General features: G+C 32.9%; 1 protein-coding gene across 1 annotated transcript; it reads right to left on the bottom strand.

The window, feature by feature from the left end:
• Positions 1 to 10285: 10285 nt before the first annotated feature.
• LOC149533215 (PHD finger protein ALFIN-LIKE 7-like) lies at positions 10286 to 11148 on the bottom strand. The gene is made up of 2 exons (XM_089804069.1): positions 10722 to 11148; positions 10286 to 10604 (listed from the first exon to the last, which is right to left on the bottom strand). Exons 1-2 carry the CDS (start codon positions 11146 to 11148, stop codon positions 10309 to 10311), a joined length of 723 nt encoding a protein of 240 aa, XP_089660195.1. The 3' UTR covers positions 10286 to 10308.
• Positions 11149 to 17533: the final 6385 nt, after the last annotated feature.

Raw genomic sequence — 17533 nt, 5'->3', positions numbered from 1 at the left:
CACTCCCCTACACCCTTCTCTCTCTCCATCTCTCTCTCTCTACATATATACATCTCTCCCTTCATAATTATTTTCATTGTCCATCATTGTCCACCATACTCTTCCTCTCCCCATCATTGTACATCTCTTTGGGCCTTATTTATTCTTTTTCTTATTTAGCTCATCTCTCCCTACTCCCTCTCTACATATCTACATCTCTTGCCCCCTCTAATCATCTCTCTCTCTCTCTCTCTCTCTCTCTCTCTCTCTCTCTCTCTCTCTCTCCTCTCTCTCTCTCTCTCTCTCTCTCTCTCTGCCTCCTTCTCCTTCTCTCTCTCCCTCTCTCCCTCCGTATTTATTAGTACATCTCTCTATGTCTACCTCACCTCTCTCACTCTCTCTCCCTTGTCTCACTCTCTCTCTACCACATCACCTCATGTGATTTCTCTCTCTCTCTCTCTCTCTCTCTCTCTCTCTCATCTCTCTCGTCTCTCTCCTCTCTCTCACACTCTCTCTCCTCTCTCTTCTCTCTCTCTCTCTCTCTCTCTCTCCTCTCTCTCTCTCTCATCTCTCTCTCACCCACACACTCCACCCCAACTTCATGTCTCTTTATGTCTAAAATGCTCTATCTATATCTACCTCATGTCTCTCACCCCTCTCTCTCTCCTCTCTCTCTCTCTCTCTCTCTCTCTCTCTCTCTCTCTCTCTCTCTCTCTCTCACACACACACACACACACGGCCTCTCTCTCCACCATCTCCAATCTCCATCTATTTTGGACTCCCTTCTTATGATTTTTATCTCCATGGCTCATCTCTCCCCCTCTCCCCTTTTCCTTCTACCCCCTCTAACCTTATCTTCCCCCTCTCCCCTTTTCTTGTACCCCCTCTAACCATATCTTCCCCCAATCTCTCTCTCTCTCTCTCTCTAAATTGACTTCATTTCTAAAGTTTGTCCAATTATAAATTTCATTTGTATTTCTAAAAAAAAAAAATCAAGTACATTTAATAGAACTTAATTATCTTTAATAGTTTTTTTATATGATTAATAAATTTAGGTAAAATTTAATAATTTTTATATTTGATTTAAGTAACAATTTTATTGCATTTTCTTTCTCTAGTATAACTATTATGTTAAAATTCATTTGTAAAATCTAAAATAATTTCTAAACTTGAATATTTTACATCCCCCAAAATCTTATTATTTTAATAATAAATTAAACTTACATATATAAAAATCATAATTTTTAATATTTGAAAAAATAATAAACATTCATATAAAATGAAAACTGCAAGCAAACCGTAACCAAAATATTTACAGAAAGTTTTTCCTTTCTGCTTTACAATTCATCGCCACATTTTAATGTCTAGTAGATTTTCAAAAAAAAGAGAATATTTGTGAAAACAAAGACTTTCTACAGTTTATTACTAATTTTCTGTAGGTTTTTTTACTATTCTCTGGATGAACTCAAAGATATTAATCAATATTTGTAATAATAAATTAAAAACAACATCAACCATAAAAATAATAATAATAATAAAATTAAAAATAGCAACAACAATAAACCCTTCTCTCTCTCCATCTCTCTCTACATATATACATCTCTCCCTTCATAATTACTATCACTGTCCATCAAGGTGTTCATGAAACCTTTAAATGAATATATGGCAGTGACTAGGTTTCGTATCTCATTAAATAATCAGGAAATAGAACACAAGTACTAAACATTTTAAGGAAAAATCCAAATTGTGTTTTTCCTTGAAATTTGCCTCTCCAATGATCGGAAACAAGATTCAAACATAATAAGCTAAAAGCTACAAATAATCACTTAACGCCTTCAAGCTAGCAAAAAAATCAATAGAAAAACCACAATAAATTTTTTTTGGCTGGCAGTAGAGAAGGTGAAGATGATGATCGGCTATTGGCGGTTGCCTTGGTGGCAACGTCAATAGTCAGACAGTACCCCCCAGACATTTTTGTTATTATCAATTTCATTTTTTTGAACTAATGACATTAAAATGAACGTCAATCTTTTTTAAATGTTCAAAAGTTTACATTGATGAATGATTCTATTGTAGAAAGCCTCTCGACTTAATTAAGATAATTAAATAAATATTCTAATTAAATTTAAGTTAATTTAACATATTTAAAATTATAGAAGAATTGATCATTGTTTAAAATAATTTAAAATATAAAAGTCAATGTAAAAGTCTAAAAATAATCATGAAAGAGCAAATGAGAAATTTAAAACAAGTATGGAGAAATGTAAAAACAAAGTTCCAAAATATTTGGGACAAGTATGGAAATATATTTTTAAAAATGAAAACTATAATTCTAATGTATTTTACTTTATTTAAATGGATTTAGTATTTATCATTAATTATAATTTTTTTTTAAATAATAAATGTAGTTGAATTATAATTTAGTTAACTATAAAATAATTTTAATGATTTGGTTTATTTATTTTATGTTATTTTATTTTTCATTGTGTTAATCTTTTTATTTTATTTTTTTTAAATATATATTTTTTAGAGTTTCTATAATTATTTAGTCATAGAATATTTGTTAGACATTTTTTTTTTCTTTTATTAATTTTTCATAATAGATTTTTTGATGAATTTTTTTAAATGACTATTTGTTTCATATTTGACAAATCTAATTTAAATAAATAATATTTATTTAAAAAATTTAGTAAATATTATGTTATTTAAATTAAAAATTATTAATAATCTAATTTGTTCACATAAGATTATATTTTAAATATCCATTTTTAACTTTTTTTTTTTCTATCTATTTAAAAAATAATTACTTGTGTCACATTAGATTATGTTATGATCTCTATTTTATTAACCTTTCAATTTTTTAAATTGATTTAGTTTTTAGTTTTAAAATTTCTTTAATTCTTTTTTTATTAAGTTAGTTTTTCTTCAAATATTGTTTTTTCAATTTCTATAATTTATTAGTGAATAGAATATTTGTTAGAGATGTTATTTTTCATACTTTTTTTTGTATTTCTCTTATTAATTTTCGTAATAAAATTTTGGATGGTTTTTTTTTAAATGGATTTTTTTTTTTCATATTTGATAAATTAAATTTAATTGTATAATCTTGAAAATTATTGAACTTTCTTAAGCAATGATTCAAATTTCCTAAATATTGTAAATGTTATATCGATGTTTTAATCTTTCAACTTTTTTATTTTGTATTTTTTCAAATTTTTTTAAAAATATATTTACATTACTTAATGCTCATTCTACATTTTTCTCTTAAATCTCGATCTCCTATCAGCGCACTCGTTGCATGTACAAAGAGCATGCAACTGCTAGTCTTAAGAGTTATGATAGACTATTTTATGAAAATGTATTCTAATTTTTAGTTTTTCTTTTTTTGACATCTTTTGTAGTTCATTATTTTTTCTTTTAGATTTTTTTTCATCATCTTGTTCAAACACCTGTCTTAATAGAATGTTCTTTTGAATTATATTACAAGATATACCTTATAAGGATAGTCATAAATATAATGTTTCCAATTATTAAACTCTATTCTCTACAATCAATCTTTTAACTCCTTTAGCTACTTCAAAATCATATATAGATTGATTAGTATTATTATTTCTATACTAAGATTAACACTTGAAGAATCTAGTATAAGATGTATTCTTATTAAGCTTATGAGAATAGTGGTTTTGAAAAGAAAAGAAATATATCTTACTTACTAGAATTTTTAAAAATTAAGATCGAATTTAAAATATCAAGCTATAAAATAAAAAAACATTTTGCTACTATAATTAGATTTAGGTGGAATATGTACATATTTCTACAAATTCCAATATAAGACCTCAACATTTCAACCAATCACTCCTAAAAATTTGACAGATATACTATATAAAAATCTAAGAAGAACTTATTATTATATATAGATTTATTATAAATTTAATTAAATAAACATACATACTAAATAAACTTTTAAATTTTATTAAACAAACATATAAAGAAAAAATAGTTTTCAAAAAAGCTTTAAAAAGACTTTAAGGAATTGGCAATAGTCTCTAAACAAGAATAAAATCAGAACTAAAGTGAGACATATGGCAGAAATCTCGCCACCCTGAAAAAATCTCAAGATTTCACATCCTATAAATATCGGCTCCATCCCATAAAGATCACCTCCACGCAATAAATATAAACTGAATTTCACACGATTGAAAGTAAATTATTATTAAATATAAATAGATTTTAAAAAATTATACAACAATTGTGCAATTAAATATATTAAAAACATGCATAATAAAGATTAAAAGGTATAATGTTTATGATTGGTTATAAAGGTGGTAAAATTAATGTACCATTTTTTTTTTGGATGGAGATCATCCACAAAAGACCTCTTCCGTCAAATTGGCTTGGGGCACGATCCCGAGCCTTGCTGAGTGCAAGGTCTGATCCCTAGTAGACTCTAATGTACAGATTTGACAATAAGACTTATTAGAAATGTATTTATAAAAAAATCTTTAATAATTGTTAAATAACTGTTGAAGTTTAAGTTCAGTATAGTGTGAAAAATATGTTTTAGATGCTGAAGAAAAAGTTAGGGTAATGTTTTCGAACAATCAGAATAAATATAAATTTAGAGGTTTTTTTAAACCATTTTGCAATAAAAACAAATCTAAATTAAGGGTTTGCAATAGAATATAAAGTCACACCAAAAAATTGACTACAATTCATAGCTTTAGTAGAATGAAAATGTCTTCAACAGTAGGAAAAAATTGGTATAGACTCTTTGGATACTCGGTATTAGTATTAAAAGAATTATGGAATTGGCTGAAGAACCCAGAATTTTTTCCCTTTTGGTTAAACTTAAGAAACCAGAACTAACAAATCCTTCAGAGTAAAAATTAGTTGTACACAATCACAACTAATCAAAAGATAAAACATTTTTTTTTTTACAATGTATGTGCATGAGACACAATTTTTGAGCCCCTGTAAACTACCATTTAAAGGGGGATTTTCTGGAACAAGATGTTTATCACCCCCTTCCACAAAATAGGGCAAGCATGGCTTTTGCACAATTTTTGTTTTCATGAAAAACCAAATTGAGTGACCTACTTAAAAACACAGAAACCCAATTGAGAGATGTGCACCAAAAGAAACCCAATTGAGAGTTGTGCACCAAAACATGAAAAGAACCCCATGAAACTCACATAGTTTTCATTTTGTAAACATGAGGATTGAGACCCACCATGAACAAGATTATCTGCACAAATCAAGTAGAGCAGAAGGGGCAAATGTACCTCTCCATATCATCAGCCTCCTGAGAACCAACATTGACACATCTACAATGGAGCCATCCTTCACAAACATCACACAAGATGTTTATCACCCCCTTCCACAAAATAGGGCAAGCATGGCTTTTGCACAATTTTTGTTTTCATGAAAAACCAAATTGAGTGACCTACTTAAAAACACAGAAACCCAATTGAGAGATGTGCACCAAAAGAAACCCAATTGAGAGTTGTGCACCAAAACATGAAAAGAACCCCATGAAACTCACATAGTTTTCATTTTGTAAACATGATTATTGAGACCCACCATGAACAAGATTATCTGCACAAATCAAGTAGAGCAGAAGGGGCAAATGTACCTCTCCATATCATCAGCCTCCTAAGAACCAACATTGACAAATCTACAATGGAGCCATCCTTCACAAACATCACACAAGATGTTTATCACCCCCTTCCACAAAATAGGGCAAGCATGGCTTTTGCACATTTTTGTTTTCATGAAAAACCAAATTGAGTGACCTACTTAAAAACATAGAAACCCAATTGAGAGATGTGCACCAAAAGAAACCCAATTGAGAGTTGTGCACCAAAACATGAAAAGAACCCCATGAAACTCACATAGTTTTCATTTTGTAAACATGAGGATTGAGACCCACCATGAACAAGATTATCTGCACAAATCAAGTAGAGCAGAAGGGGTAAATGTACCTCTCCATATCATCAGCCTCCTGAGAACCAACATTGACACATCTACAATGGAGCCATCCTTCACAAACATCACACAAGATGTTTATCACCCCCTTCCACAAAATAGGGCAAGCATGGCTTTTGCACAATTTTTGTTTTCATGAAAAACCAAATTGAGTGACCTACTTAAAAACACAGAAACCCAATTGAGAGATGTGCACCAAAAGAAACCCAATTGAGAGTTGTGCACCAAAACATGAAAAGAACCCCATGAAACTCACATAGTTTTCATTTTGTAAACACGATTATTGAGACCCACCATGAACAAGATTATCTGCACAAATCAAGTAGAGCAGAAGGGGCAAATGTACCTCTCCATATCATCAGCCTCCTAAGAACCAACATTGACAAATCTACAATGGAGCCATCCTTCACAAACATCACACAAGATGTTTATCACCCCCTTCCACAAAATAGGGCAAGCATGGCTTTTGCACAATTTTTGTTTTCATGAAAAACCAAATTGAGTGACCTACTTAAAAACACAGAAACCCAATTGAGAGATGTGCACCAAAAGAAACCCAATTGAGAGTTGTGCACCAAAACATGAAAAGAACCCCATGAAACTCACATAGTTTTCATTTTGTAAACATGAGGATTGAGACCCACCATGAACAAGATTATCTACATAAATCAAGTAGAGCAGAAGGGGCAAATGTACCTCTCCATATCATCAGCCTCCTGAGAACCAACATTGACACATCTGCAATGGAGCCATCCTTCACAAACATCACACAAAATGTTTATCACCCCCTTCCACAAAATAGGGCAAGCATGGCTTTTGCACAATTTTTGTTTTCATGAAAAACCAAATTGAGTGACCTACTTAAAAATACAGAAACCCAATTGAGAGATGTGCACCAAAAGAAACCCAATCGAGAGTTGTGCACCAAAACATGAAAAGACCCCCATGAAACTTACATAGCTTTCATTTTGTAAACATGAGGATTGAGACCCACCATGAACAAGATTATCTGCACAAATCATGTAGAGCAGAAGGGGCAAATGTACCTCTCCATATCATCAGCCTCCTGAGAACCAACATTGACACATCTGCAATGGAGCCATCCTTCACAAACATCACACAAGATGTTTATCACCCCCTTCCACAAAATAGGGCAAGCATGGCTTTTGCACAATTTTTGTTTTCATGAAAAACCAAATTGAGTGACCTACTTAAAAACACAGAAACCCAATTGAGAGATGTGCACCAAAAGAAACCCAATTGAGAGTTGTGCACCAAAACATGAAAAGAACCCCATGAAACTCACATAGTTTTCATTTTGTAAACATGAGGATTGAGACCCACCATGAACAAGATTATCTACACAAATCAAGTAGAGCATAAGGGGCAAATGTACAACATTGACGCATCTGCAATGGAGCCATCTACACAAACATCACACAAGATGTTTATCACCCCCTTCCACAAAATAGGGCAAGCATGGCTTTTGCACAATTTTTGTTTTCATGAAAAACCAAATTGAGTGACCTACTTAAAAACACAGAAACCCAATTGAGAGATGTGCACCAAAAGAAACCCAATCAAGAGTTGTGCACCAAAACATGAAAAGAACCCCATGAAACTCACATAGTTTTCATTTTGTAAACATGAGGATTGAGACCCACCATGAACAAGATTATCTCCACAAATCAAGTAGAGCAGAAGGGGCAAATGTACCTCTCCATATCATCAGCCTCTTAAGAACCAACATTGACACATCTGCAATGGAGCCATCCTTCACAAACATCACACAAGATCCACTTCTTATTAAGCTTATGAGAATAGTGGTTTTGAAAAGAAAAGAAATATATCTTACTTACTAGATTTTTTAAAAATTAAGATTGAGTTTAAAATATCAAGCTATACAATAAAAAAACATTTTGCTACTATAATTAGATTTAGGTGGAATATGTGCATATTTCTACAAATTCCAATATAAGACCTCAACATTTCAACCAATCACTCCTAAAAATTTGACAGATATACTATATAAAAATCTAAGAAGAACTTATTATTATATATAGATTTATTATAAATTTAATTAAATAAACATACATACTAAATAAACTTTTAAATTTTATTAAACAAACATATAAAGAAAAAATAGTTTTCAAAAAAGCTTTAAAAAGACTTTATGGAATTGGTATTAGTCTCTAAATAAGAATAAAATCAGAACTGAAGTGAGACATATGGAAGAAATCTCGCCACCTCGAAAAAATCTCAAGATTTCACTGTCATGTCCCCTTTTCAAATAATTAAAAAAATAATAATCTTTGCTAAGGCAGGTAGGCCCAAGAAAGTGAAGTTTCAGAAAAAGGGGGTTAATCTTTGGAAACCGTTGGACTAATAAATGAAAATTATTATTAAAATATGTTTCATTAACCTCTCTTGAACGTGAGTTACAGTTATGCCCTCTTTTAAGGGGTTTTGCAGGCATTTTGGGCTCATTCCAGAACTTGATTTTTGGCTCATTCTTTGTTATTCTTCAGAGGCTGCCAAACCTGTGGAGAAGGAGACCCAAGAACGGGAGTTTGCAGGTTTCCAGGGAGACCCAAGAACGGGAGTTTGCAGGTTTCTAGGAAGGCTAAGGACGGGAGTTTGAAGCCATTCCATGTGCATGCTCATACAGAGTTTGCCTTTGTGCTGAACAGTGCAGATTTGTGAGTTTCCGGGTGTATTTTTGTAAGAGTTTGGTGTTTCCGGTTGAGTATTTCATATCAGTTTTGGTTGCTGCTGTATTTTATACTTTAAGCTATTAAAATAGATCTGAATATATATATTGGGACGTGATTAAACTTCTGAGATAGATTATTAGTGTTCTTGTGGTGTTTCCGGGCATATTTTGTGCTATTTCGGGAGCCCGATGAGCATAGTTTTGGTCCTACATTTTCGAGCTGTTGTGTAAAGGCTATACGGATCTGGAAATGTCAATTTGTAGGCTGTTATGCTGCTGAAAGTTCTGTAAAAATTTCCATTTTCAGATTCATTAATAATTTGTGAAATTGTGAAGCTTTTAGCACTATTTTCAACATACCCGATTTGGGGTTTCTTGAGGAATTTGGTGGATCTTTGGGATATTAGCTGTTTGATTTTAAAGATCTGATTAGAGGTTGAAAATATCATGAAAAATAAGAAAAGGGACATTTCATTCACATCCTATAAATATCGGCTCCATCCCATAAAGATCACCTCCATGCAATAAATATAAAGTGAATTTCACACGATTGAAAGTAAATTATTATTAAATATAAATAGATTAAAAAAAAATTATACAACAATTGTGCAATTAAATCTATTAAAAACATGCATAATAAAGATTAAAAGGTATAATGTTTATGATTGGTTATAAAGGTGGTAAAATTAATGTACCATTTTTTTTTTTGGATGGAGATCATCCACAAAAGACCTCTTCCGTCGAATTGGCTTGGGGCACAATCCCGAGCCTTGCTGAGTGCAAGGTATGATCCCTAGTAGACTCTAATGTACAGATTTGACAATAAGACTTATTAGAAATTTATTTATAAAAAAATCTTTAATAATTGTTAAATAACTGTTGAAGTTTAAGTTCAGTATAGTGTGAAAAATATGCTTTAGATGCTGAAGAAAAAGTTAGGGTAATGTTTTCAAACAGTCGGAATATATCTAAATTTAGAGGTTTTCTTAAACCATTTTTTCCAAAAACATCAAGTATCTTGAATAATAAAACAAATCTAAATTAAGGGTTTGCAATAGAATATAAAGTCACACCAAAAAATTGACTACAATGCATAGCTTCAGTAGAATGACAATGTCTTCAACGGTAGGAAAAAATTGGTATAGACTCTTTAGATACTTAGTATTAGTATTAAAAGAATTATGGAATTGGTTGAAGAACCCAGAATTTTTTCCTTTTTGGTTAAACTTAAGAAACCAGAACTAACAAATCCTTAAGAGTAAATATTAGCTGTACACAATCACAACTAATCAGAAGATAAAACATTATTTTTTTGACAATGTATGTGCATGAGACACAATTTTTGAGCCCCTGTAAACTACCATTTAAAGGGGGCTTCTAGAACAAGATGTTTATCACCCCCTTCCACAAAATAGGGCAAGCATGGCTTTTGCACAATTTTTGTTTTCATGAAAAACCAAATTGAGTGACCTACTTAAAAACACAGAAACCCAATTGAGAGATGGGCACCAAAAGAAACCCAATCGAGAGTTGTGCACCAAAACATGAAAAGAACCCCATGAAACTCACATAGTTTTCATTTTGTAAACATGAGGATTGAGACCCACCATGAACAAGATTATCTCCACAAATCAAGTAGAGCAGAAGGGGCAAATGTACCTCTCCATATCATCAGCCTCCTGAGAACCAACATTGACACATCTGCAATGAAGCCATCCTTCACAAACATCACATAAGATCCACTTCTCATCTCCATCTTTTTCCCCACAAATTGGGCAATGTGGCTCATCAGCATCACAGCACCCCTCATCACCATCACTCTCATCATAAGGAGAAAAATGGCTACCAATAACAAGAGCCTTTGAATACTTCCTCTTTCTCCCATCTTTCCTCACAACAACAATCTCCTTCCCTCCATTACCACCATCTCTGACAGCCTCCTCCACTCCTTGAAACCCACCAACCATGGTGAGAAGAGCCTTTGAATACTTCCTCTTTCTCCCATCTTTCCTCACAACAACAATCTCCTTCCCTCCATTACCACCATCTCTGACAGCCTCCTCCACTCCCTGAAACCCACCAACCATGGTGAGAAGAAGCCCCTTTTCCTTCTCCCCCAATCCAATCCTGGAAGAGTGGAATATAACCATGGCATGGAGCCAAACATGGCTGTTATCAGCAACAGAGAGCTTCCAACTCTTCTTAGACATCACCATTCTCTTGTTGTTGATTCCCCAGACAGGATTGGGAAGCATGGGAAACCCTTCTTCTTCAGAAACAACCTTCCATGATTCATCAGGGAGCCCATAGAGACCCATAAAGCTCTCATCTTTAGGGTCACATTCCATGTACAGCAACTCGAAATCCTCTGTGAGAGCTTTGATTATGCCCTCTCTTCGGCTCTTGAAATCTTGGTATATTTCTTCCACTGTGCTGGGCATGGCTGAATACCAACTGGAACCGCCTTCCATGGCGCTACTCTCTTCTACTGCAACAACACATTATATTGATGATGATTATGCGGAATTCTAAAATATTCCCTGAATATGTGCTAATTTAGTAGACCATACACTTCATTCTCAGTTTCTCCATTTGCTCTAAATATAGCATTCTTGGTCAGGCCACCTCTCTGTGTTTAATTGCATTCAATTAATTGGAGTTATGAATTTTTATAGGGTTTTGAACTGGTCAACTCAAGGAATAAATCGGGACAGGCCGTACCCAACTCGTCATTTTCCTGTTCAACGTGGCTTCAAATAGGTAGATCTTGGAAAAGAAAAATGAAGTAACAATGCACAAAATTCTTGGCAAATAAATATAATTAAATATTGTCAAAAACCATGGAAGAGCAAAATAAATATATGATTTAGAAGAAATTGGAAAAGAAATATGTGCATATAATTTATAAAAAATGCAAAAGAAATATGTGCATTTCAGAGTGAAATGAACAAAGAGGCAAATATTTTAGATATAAAAATCGTGTGCATTGGTTTAACCAAAAATTAGGATTACTATTGGTGAAGTTGAAAAGCTCACGAAGAACCCACCAGGGATCAAGTCCCAACATCTCAAAGGGATGAGGTTGGGATCATGCCCTGAACAAATTTGGCAGAATAGATTAACTAGTGATTAAATTAATTAACTTCAACCAATCATAATTCACTATTAGGGACATGTAGGCCCTTTCCTAAAATTGTTTTATGGAAAAAAAAATTCACTGATTCTTAAATAATGTCATATCTTAATATTTTGTAAAGTAAATTACAAGGTATTAGTTTTTTAAAATTTGTACAACTGATTCTTATCTATTCTTAATTTACTACATTATAGAACAAAATGAGAACATTTTTTTAATAATTAGTGCAATTTTAAATTAAAGTAAAAAAATTAGTATACAATTTTAAAAAGGAATGTGAACTATTTTAAAAATATATTTCATTTTTAATATTTTTCATTTAGATGTGTATGTTATTTGTCGTAACACATTTTTTCATTCTTGTAAATATTATGTGAAATATTTAATTTTATTTTTTCCAAAATTCTTGTCCATTAATTTTTATAAATGTGGAGAGTATGTAACCACACTAATCTTGTGAAAATAGATTTCACATTTGTATTGAAGTGAAATGATCTTCTTTTATGTGAAAAGGAGTTTGAAATTTGATGTCAGCTCACCACACATTGAGAGGGCATTTGCTTCGTTTCTTGGGTGTTATGCCCTGTGGTCCAATTTTATTTTATTTTGATGTTAGAGATTGTGGACCTAAGCCTATTTTTGAGCCAAATCAAATCTTTTTATTATATAAAAACAAAGTCTATTATTAGGGTCTAGAATAGGAATATGAAATTAGGAATATATTTTCTATTTTTCGTTTGGCTGGAATAGGGAATAAGAATACATATTCTCATTTTGTCCTTAAAATGAACTTATGTCCATTCTAAAAAATTAGTTGTTATTGGAATAGTCATTCCTATTTTCGATATGCATTTCTATTTTCAATTCCTATATCATAACCCACCCACCTGGCTCTTGTTTGAATGGTTTGATTGAATGTGGATGTTTGTGTTTGCTCATAAGCCAACATGCTTCTTTCTCTTAGATAATTATAGAAGAGGATGTGTGTACTAAGAGTTACAAATTTGTTTGGCTCAAGTGGAAAACATACTTCTTTTGTTAAGTAGGAAAGATGTATCATATTGAGTATAGAACTTCAATTAATTACCTTGGGTTGCAGTAAGAATAGAGAAGATATATTGTATGCAGCTTAACAACTTTGCAGTAGTGTTATCTTCTTTCATCACACTTGTAAAGGTACTTCTCTTGAATTTGGTGGAATTTAAGTTATTGTTGGCGCTCTTAGACCTTTTCCACATGCCATTTTAATAAGAAAAAATTAAAATTAAAATACCACATTCATCATTTTTAATAAAATATAGATACCACTACTATAAAAATAATAGTTATCATACTTTTTAATTAATTTTTTAATTAGTATTAAAACACTTTATTTTTATATGAAAAAATAAATATTAATTTTTAATACCAAATAATATTGAATCACACACTAAACATAATAAATTACTCACTAATACTAATAAAATATTATAATTTACTCAAATTAAAAAAACTAAATATAGAATTACATTTGTTTTATCAATTTATTATCCTTAAAAACATTCAAATTATTTTTCAAAGTTTAAAGTTTATGATAAACAAGTGTCTATAATTTTATAAATTATATGAGATTACATAAATTATATAGGTGTGTGAATCTTATGGATAAATATTTAAGATCACTTTGGAGGTAATTTAAAAGGGAAGAAATATTTGAAAATGTAATATTCACACAATCCTAACTTAAGTAAATAAATTATTAATTTTTTATTTTTTTAAATACTCCTTGTGCATCTACTCATGTAGTTTTCAAAATTATATTTTTAAAATATTTTTTCTAATACCCTCATTAAAACAAATATTTTATTAATTTTTATGTTGTAATTAAAGTTTTAGGTTGAGATTATATCCTTTTTTGTCTTAAATATATATAGTGAAGGTAAATATTTGTATTTAAATAAATTTTTAAAATAATTGTATTAAAAAGCACATTAAAAGCTTTCTTAAGCTTAGTTTCTATCATCTTATCAATAATTAAACTATAGTGTCAATTTATTTATTTTTAAAAATAAATATTTTTAATAATAAATAGGCCAATACAATTGGGTAAGTGCACCAAGTTGTGGTGTCAAAATGGGGGTATAAGTGGCCCCCTTTTTTTTTGTTTTCTTTTTTCTGAAATCAACAATTGCTGAACTTTGACAAGAATTTAAAGATAGTTTCGCTGAAAATTTTAAGATATGACAAAAACAAAAGTAGTAGTCTTTTGAATCTAGTTTCTAAACTACTATTTTTTTTCAAAATGGTTTAGTGTTAGGTCCTCAAAAAAGGGGGACACAGAAAGTGGTATTATTTTTTTAGAAAAAACATATCATAGTGCAAAGTGTGGCCCCCCCCAAAAAATTTCAACCTTTTTTTTTTTAAATTATTTAATCGCTCTAGTTAGAAGTTACCTAACATCGTATATTTTTATCCTAGCTTTTTTAGGTAATTTTATAATATGTATTTTATTAATGAATTTTGCAATTGGACACATCCCAAAAATGTGAAATATATGTGTGCTCCCCCTAGAAATGATTGAAAACTAATCTAAAATCAAAACTTTTTTTTACTAAGTGTAGAATGGAGTCTAGCTTCTAAAAAACTAAGTTTTTGTGAAATTTGTTGAATGACCTAAAATCTACACCCCAATTAGTACATGTTGGTTTTTGATAGAAAATGGACATACAGTCAAAAGAAATTATAGTTGAAACGCTTAAAATAGTTCAAATTTGAAATAAATTATATGCTTGAATAGCTAACACAAAGATCTATAATGTCACATAACCAGATTTTATCAATGGTCAACCAAGAGGAAACTTCAAGGAGAGCACACAAGAAAAATTAATCATTTTTTGTATGTTTGCTGCAAAACACGTCTCAAACTAGTTTAGAGACTCCAAACCTTTGGGTTGGATCCCCAAGGAAAATCCAAGCCTTAGCTTTGGTAGAATCCAAAGCTTTAAATAGTGCATTTGCACCATAGGGTGTGCACACTATGTAAATCATTTTTAAATTCAAGCTTACGTAGCATGTACGTTCCATAGTGTGCGCACACTTTGTAAGCCTAAATATCAATAGAGAGGGAAGGAGAGAGGGAAAGAGGGTATAGAGTGAGAGGGAGTAGAGAATGGGGAGAGAGTAGGAAATGGGAGAGGGTGAGATAGGGAGAGAGGGAGGGAGAAATGGAGAGAGAGAGAGAGAGAGAGAGAGAGAGAGAGAGAGAGAGAGAGTGGGGGATGGGAGAAGGTGGGATAAGGGGAGGGAGAGAGAGAGGGGGGGGGGGGAGAGGGAGAGAGTAGGGGATGGGAGAGGGAGAGATTGAGAGAGGGTATGATAGGGGGAGAGGGAGAGAGAGAGATATATATATTTGTGTGAGAAATATATAGTAAAAGAGAGGATATATATATAGTAGGGGATGGGAGAGTGTGGGATAGAGAGATAGAGAGAGAGAGAGAGAGAGAGAGAGAGAGAGAGAGAGAGAGACTAGGGCATGGGAGAGGGTGCGAGAGAGGGAGAGAGGGGGAAAGAGAGAGAGACTAAGGGATAAGAGAGGATGGGAGAGGGTGGGAGAGAGAGTGTAGGGGAGAGAGAGGGAGAAGGAGGAAGGAAGTGGGAGAGACACACACACACATAGAGAGAGAGAGAGAGAGAGAGTAGGGAGTGGGAGAGGGAGAGAGAGAGTAGGGGATGGAAGAGGGAGAGGGGGTGAGAGAGAGAGAGAAGGGGATTGGAGAGGGTGGGATAGGTGGAGAGAGAGAGAGAGAGAGAGAGAGAGAGAGAGTAGGGGATGGGAGAGGGTAAGGGATGGAAGTAGGTTGGGTAGGGGATGGAAGTAGGTTGGATAGGGAAAGAGGGATAGAGAAATGGAGAGAGAGAGAGAGAGAGAGAGAGAGAGAGAGAGAGAGAGAGAGAGTAGGGGTGGGAGTGTTAGGAATAAGGTGTCCCAACCTTGGATAATTCCTATTCTTATTATTTGTTTTGTACATGTATTTTTTTGAAAATAATGTAATTAAGTGTGAGTGTACATGTCTAGTTGGCATGTTGATGTGTCACTCCACTTGCATGTGTCGGCATCTTGAATTGTGTGTAATGAAATCATGACTAAAATAGTTATGATGGATTCCTATGATGCATAAGAGCTATCTTTGAAAGATTTGATGATGGGAAAAGATGGTAAGACATGTGGCAATTGATCATCGAGTACTATACACTTGAGTCTCCATCTAGTGTACGGGGTTCAGGGCATCGGCCTAAAAAAAATTTGGGTTCCTACTTTTTTGGAGAATGGTAAAACCCTAATATGCTTGTTCTTTGGAAGTTTCCCTAAAAATAGAAAGTGCATTATATAAGCACTTTTAGGGTTGTAGATAGGTGAGAGTGAATAGTGTATTGTTGGTTGATATTGGATAAGTCTTTCGTGTCCTAAAAGAGCTTGCACTGCAAGTGTGTTGTAACCTTTGAGTTGAAGATAATACGTTGTGCAAGTTTTGGAGAGGTGGGGTTGTTTTACTGAAAGGTTTTTCCCCACTAGCATATCCTTGTGTTTATGTGTTATTATTTCTCTATCTATTTTACGTATTCATGGTTGATTGCAATAATGTTGTTTTACCGAAAGTGAATCTGAAATTGTAAGGATTTAATAAGAATTTTCACAATACTTTCCTTAAGAGATTAGTATAGGAAGCTATTTCCACACCTGAGTTCCCTTACAAGCGGTATCAGAGTTTGATCAACTTTTGATCCTAGTTGTTGGGTAGGGTTTTTTGAGCTAATCTCAAGTTGAGTGGGATTTTTTTGTGTAGAGCATTATGAATCTTATTTGCAAATTGAGATGGATAGTTCATCATATGGGAAAATGGAGGTGGAGAAATTTAATGGCAGTAATTTCGAGTTGTGAAAACTCAAGATGGAAGACTTGCTTGAAGATCGTGATCTATGGGAGGTGACTTCACTTGATGTGAGACCCGCAAAAATATCTCAAGTGAATTGGGATCTCAAGGATTGAAAAGCTAAGGGTCTCATTAGACTTTGTCTAGCTGATTCAGTTTGTGGACACGACTTGGGTCTGTGTATTAGGCCAAATCTCTGGTGAACAAGTTGTTCCTGAGGAAGAAGTTGTATTCTCTAAGAATAGAGGAAGGAGGATCTGTTATAGATCATCTAGATTCTTTTAATTTATTGATTTCATAGATGGCATCATCTAGTGTAAGATAGAGGAGGAGGATCAATGTATGAACCTATTATGTTCCTTGTCAAATTCATGGGACCATCTTGTGATGGCTCTTGGAAGTACTTTAGTCACTTTCAGAATGGATGATGTGGTGTCCTCATTATTATCTGAGGAGACAAGGAGAAAGTCATCAGATTCAACTAAGGAAGCTCTTGTTGTTCACAAGAGATCCAACGATAGATGGAAGCAAAATGACAACAAGTCTGGAAAGGGTAGATCCAAATCCTGTGGAAAACCAAAGACTCTTGGAAAGTCCAAGGCAAAATGTTGGAACTGTGATAAGACTGGGCACTTCTTAAAGACTGTAAAGAGCCAAAGAAGAAGAATTTAGTTTCAGAAAAATCTCAAGAAGATGGTGATGCTTTCATTGCAGTCTTTGCAATGCATGTATCCGATGATGTGTGGTTGATAGACTCAGGTGCTTCTTTTCACATGACCTCTCATCAAAGTTGGTTCTCAAAGTATGAAG

The sequence above is a fragment of the Cupressus sempervirens genome, chromosome 10 (assembly GCF_028749045.1).
Source record: "Cupressus sempervirens isolate cs-2001-9-10 chromosome 10, ASM2874904v1, whole genome shotgun sequence".
In the NCBI taxonomy this organism is placed as follows: Eukaryota; Viridiplantae; Streptophyta; class Pinopsida; order Cupressales; family Cupressaceae; genus Cupressus; species Cupressus sempervirens.
Note: the sequence above shows the minus strand (reverse complement) of the source record. Positions and strands in the feature narration are given on the sequence as shown.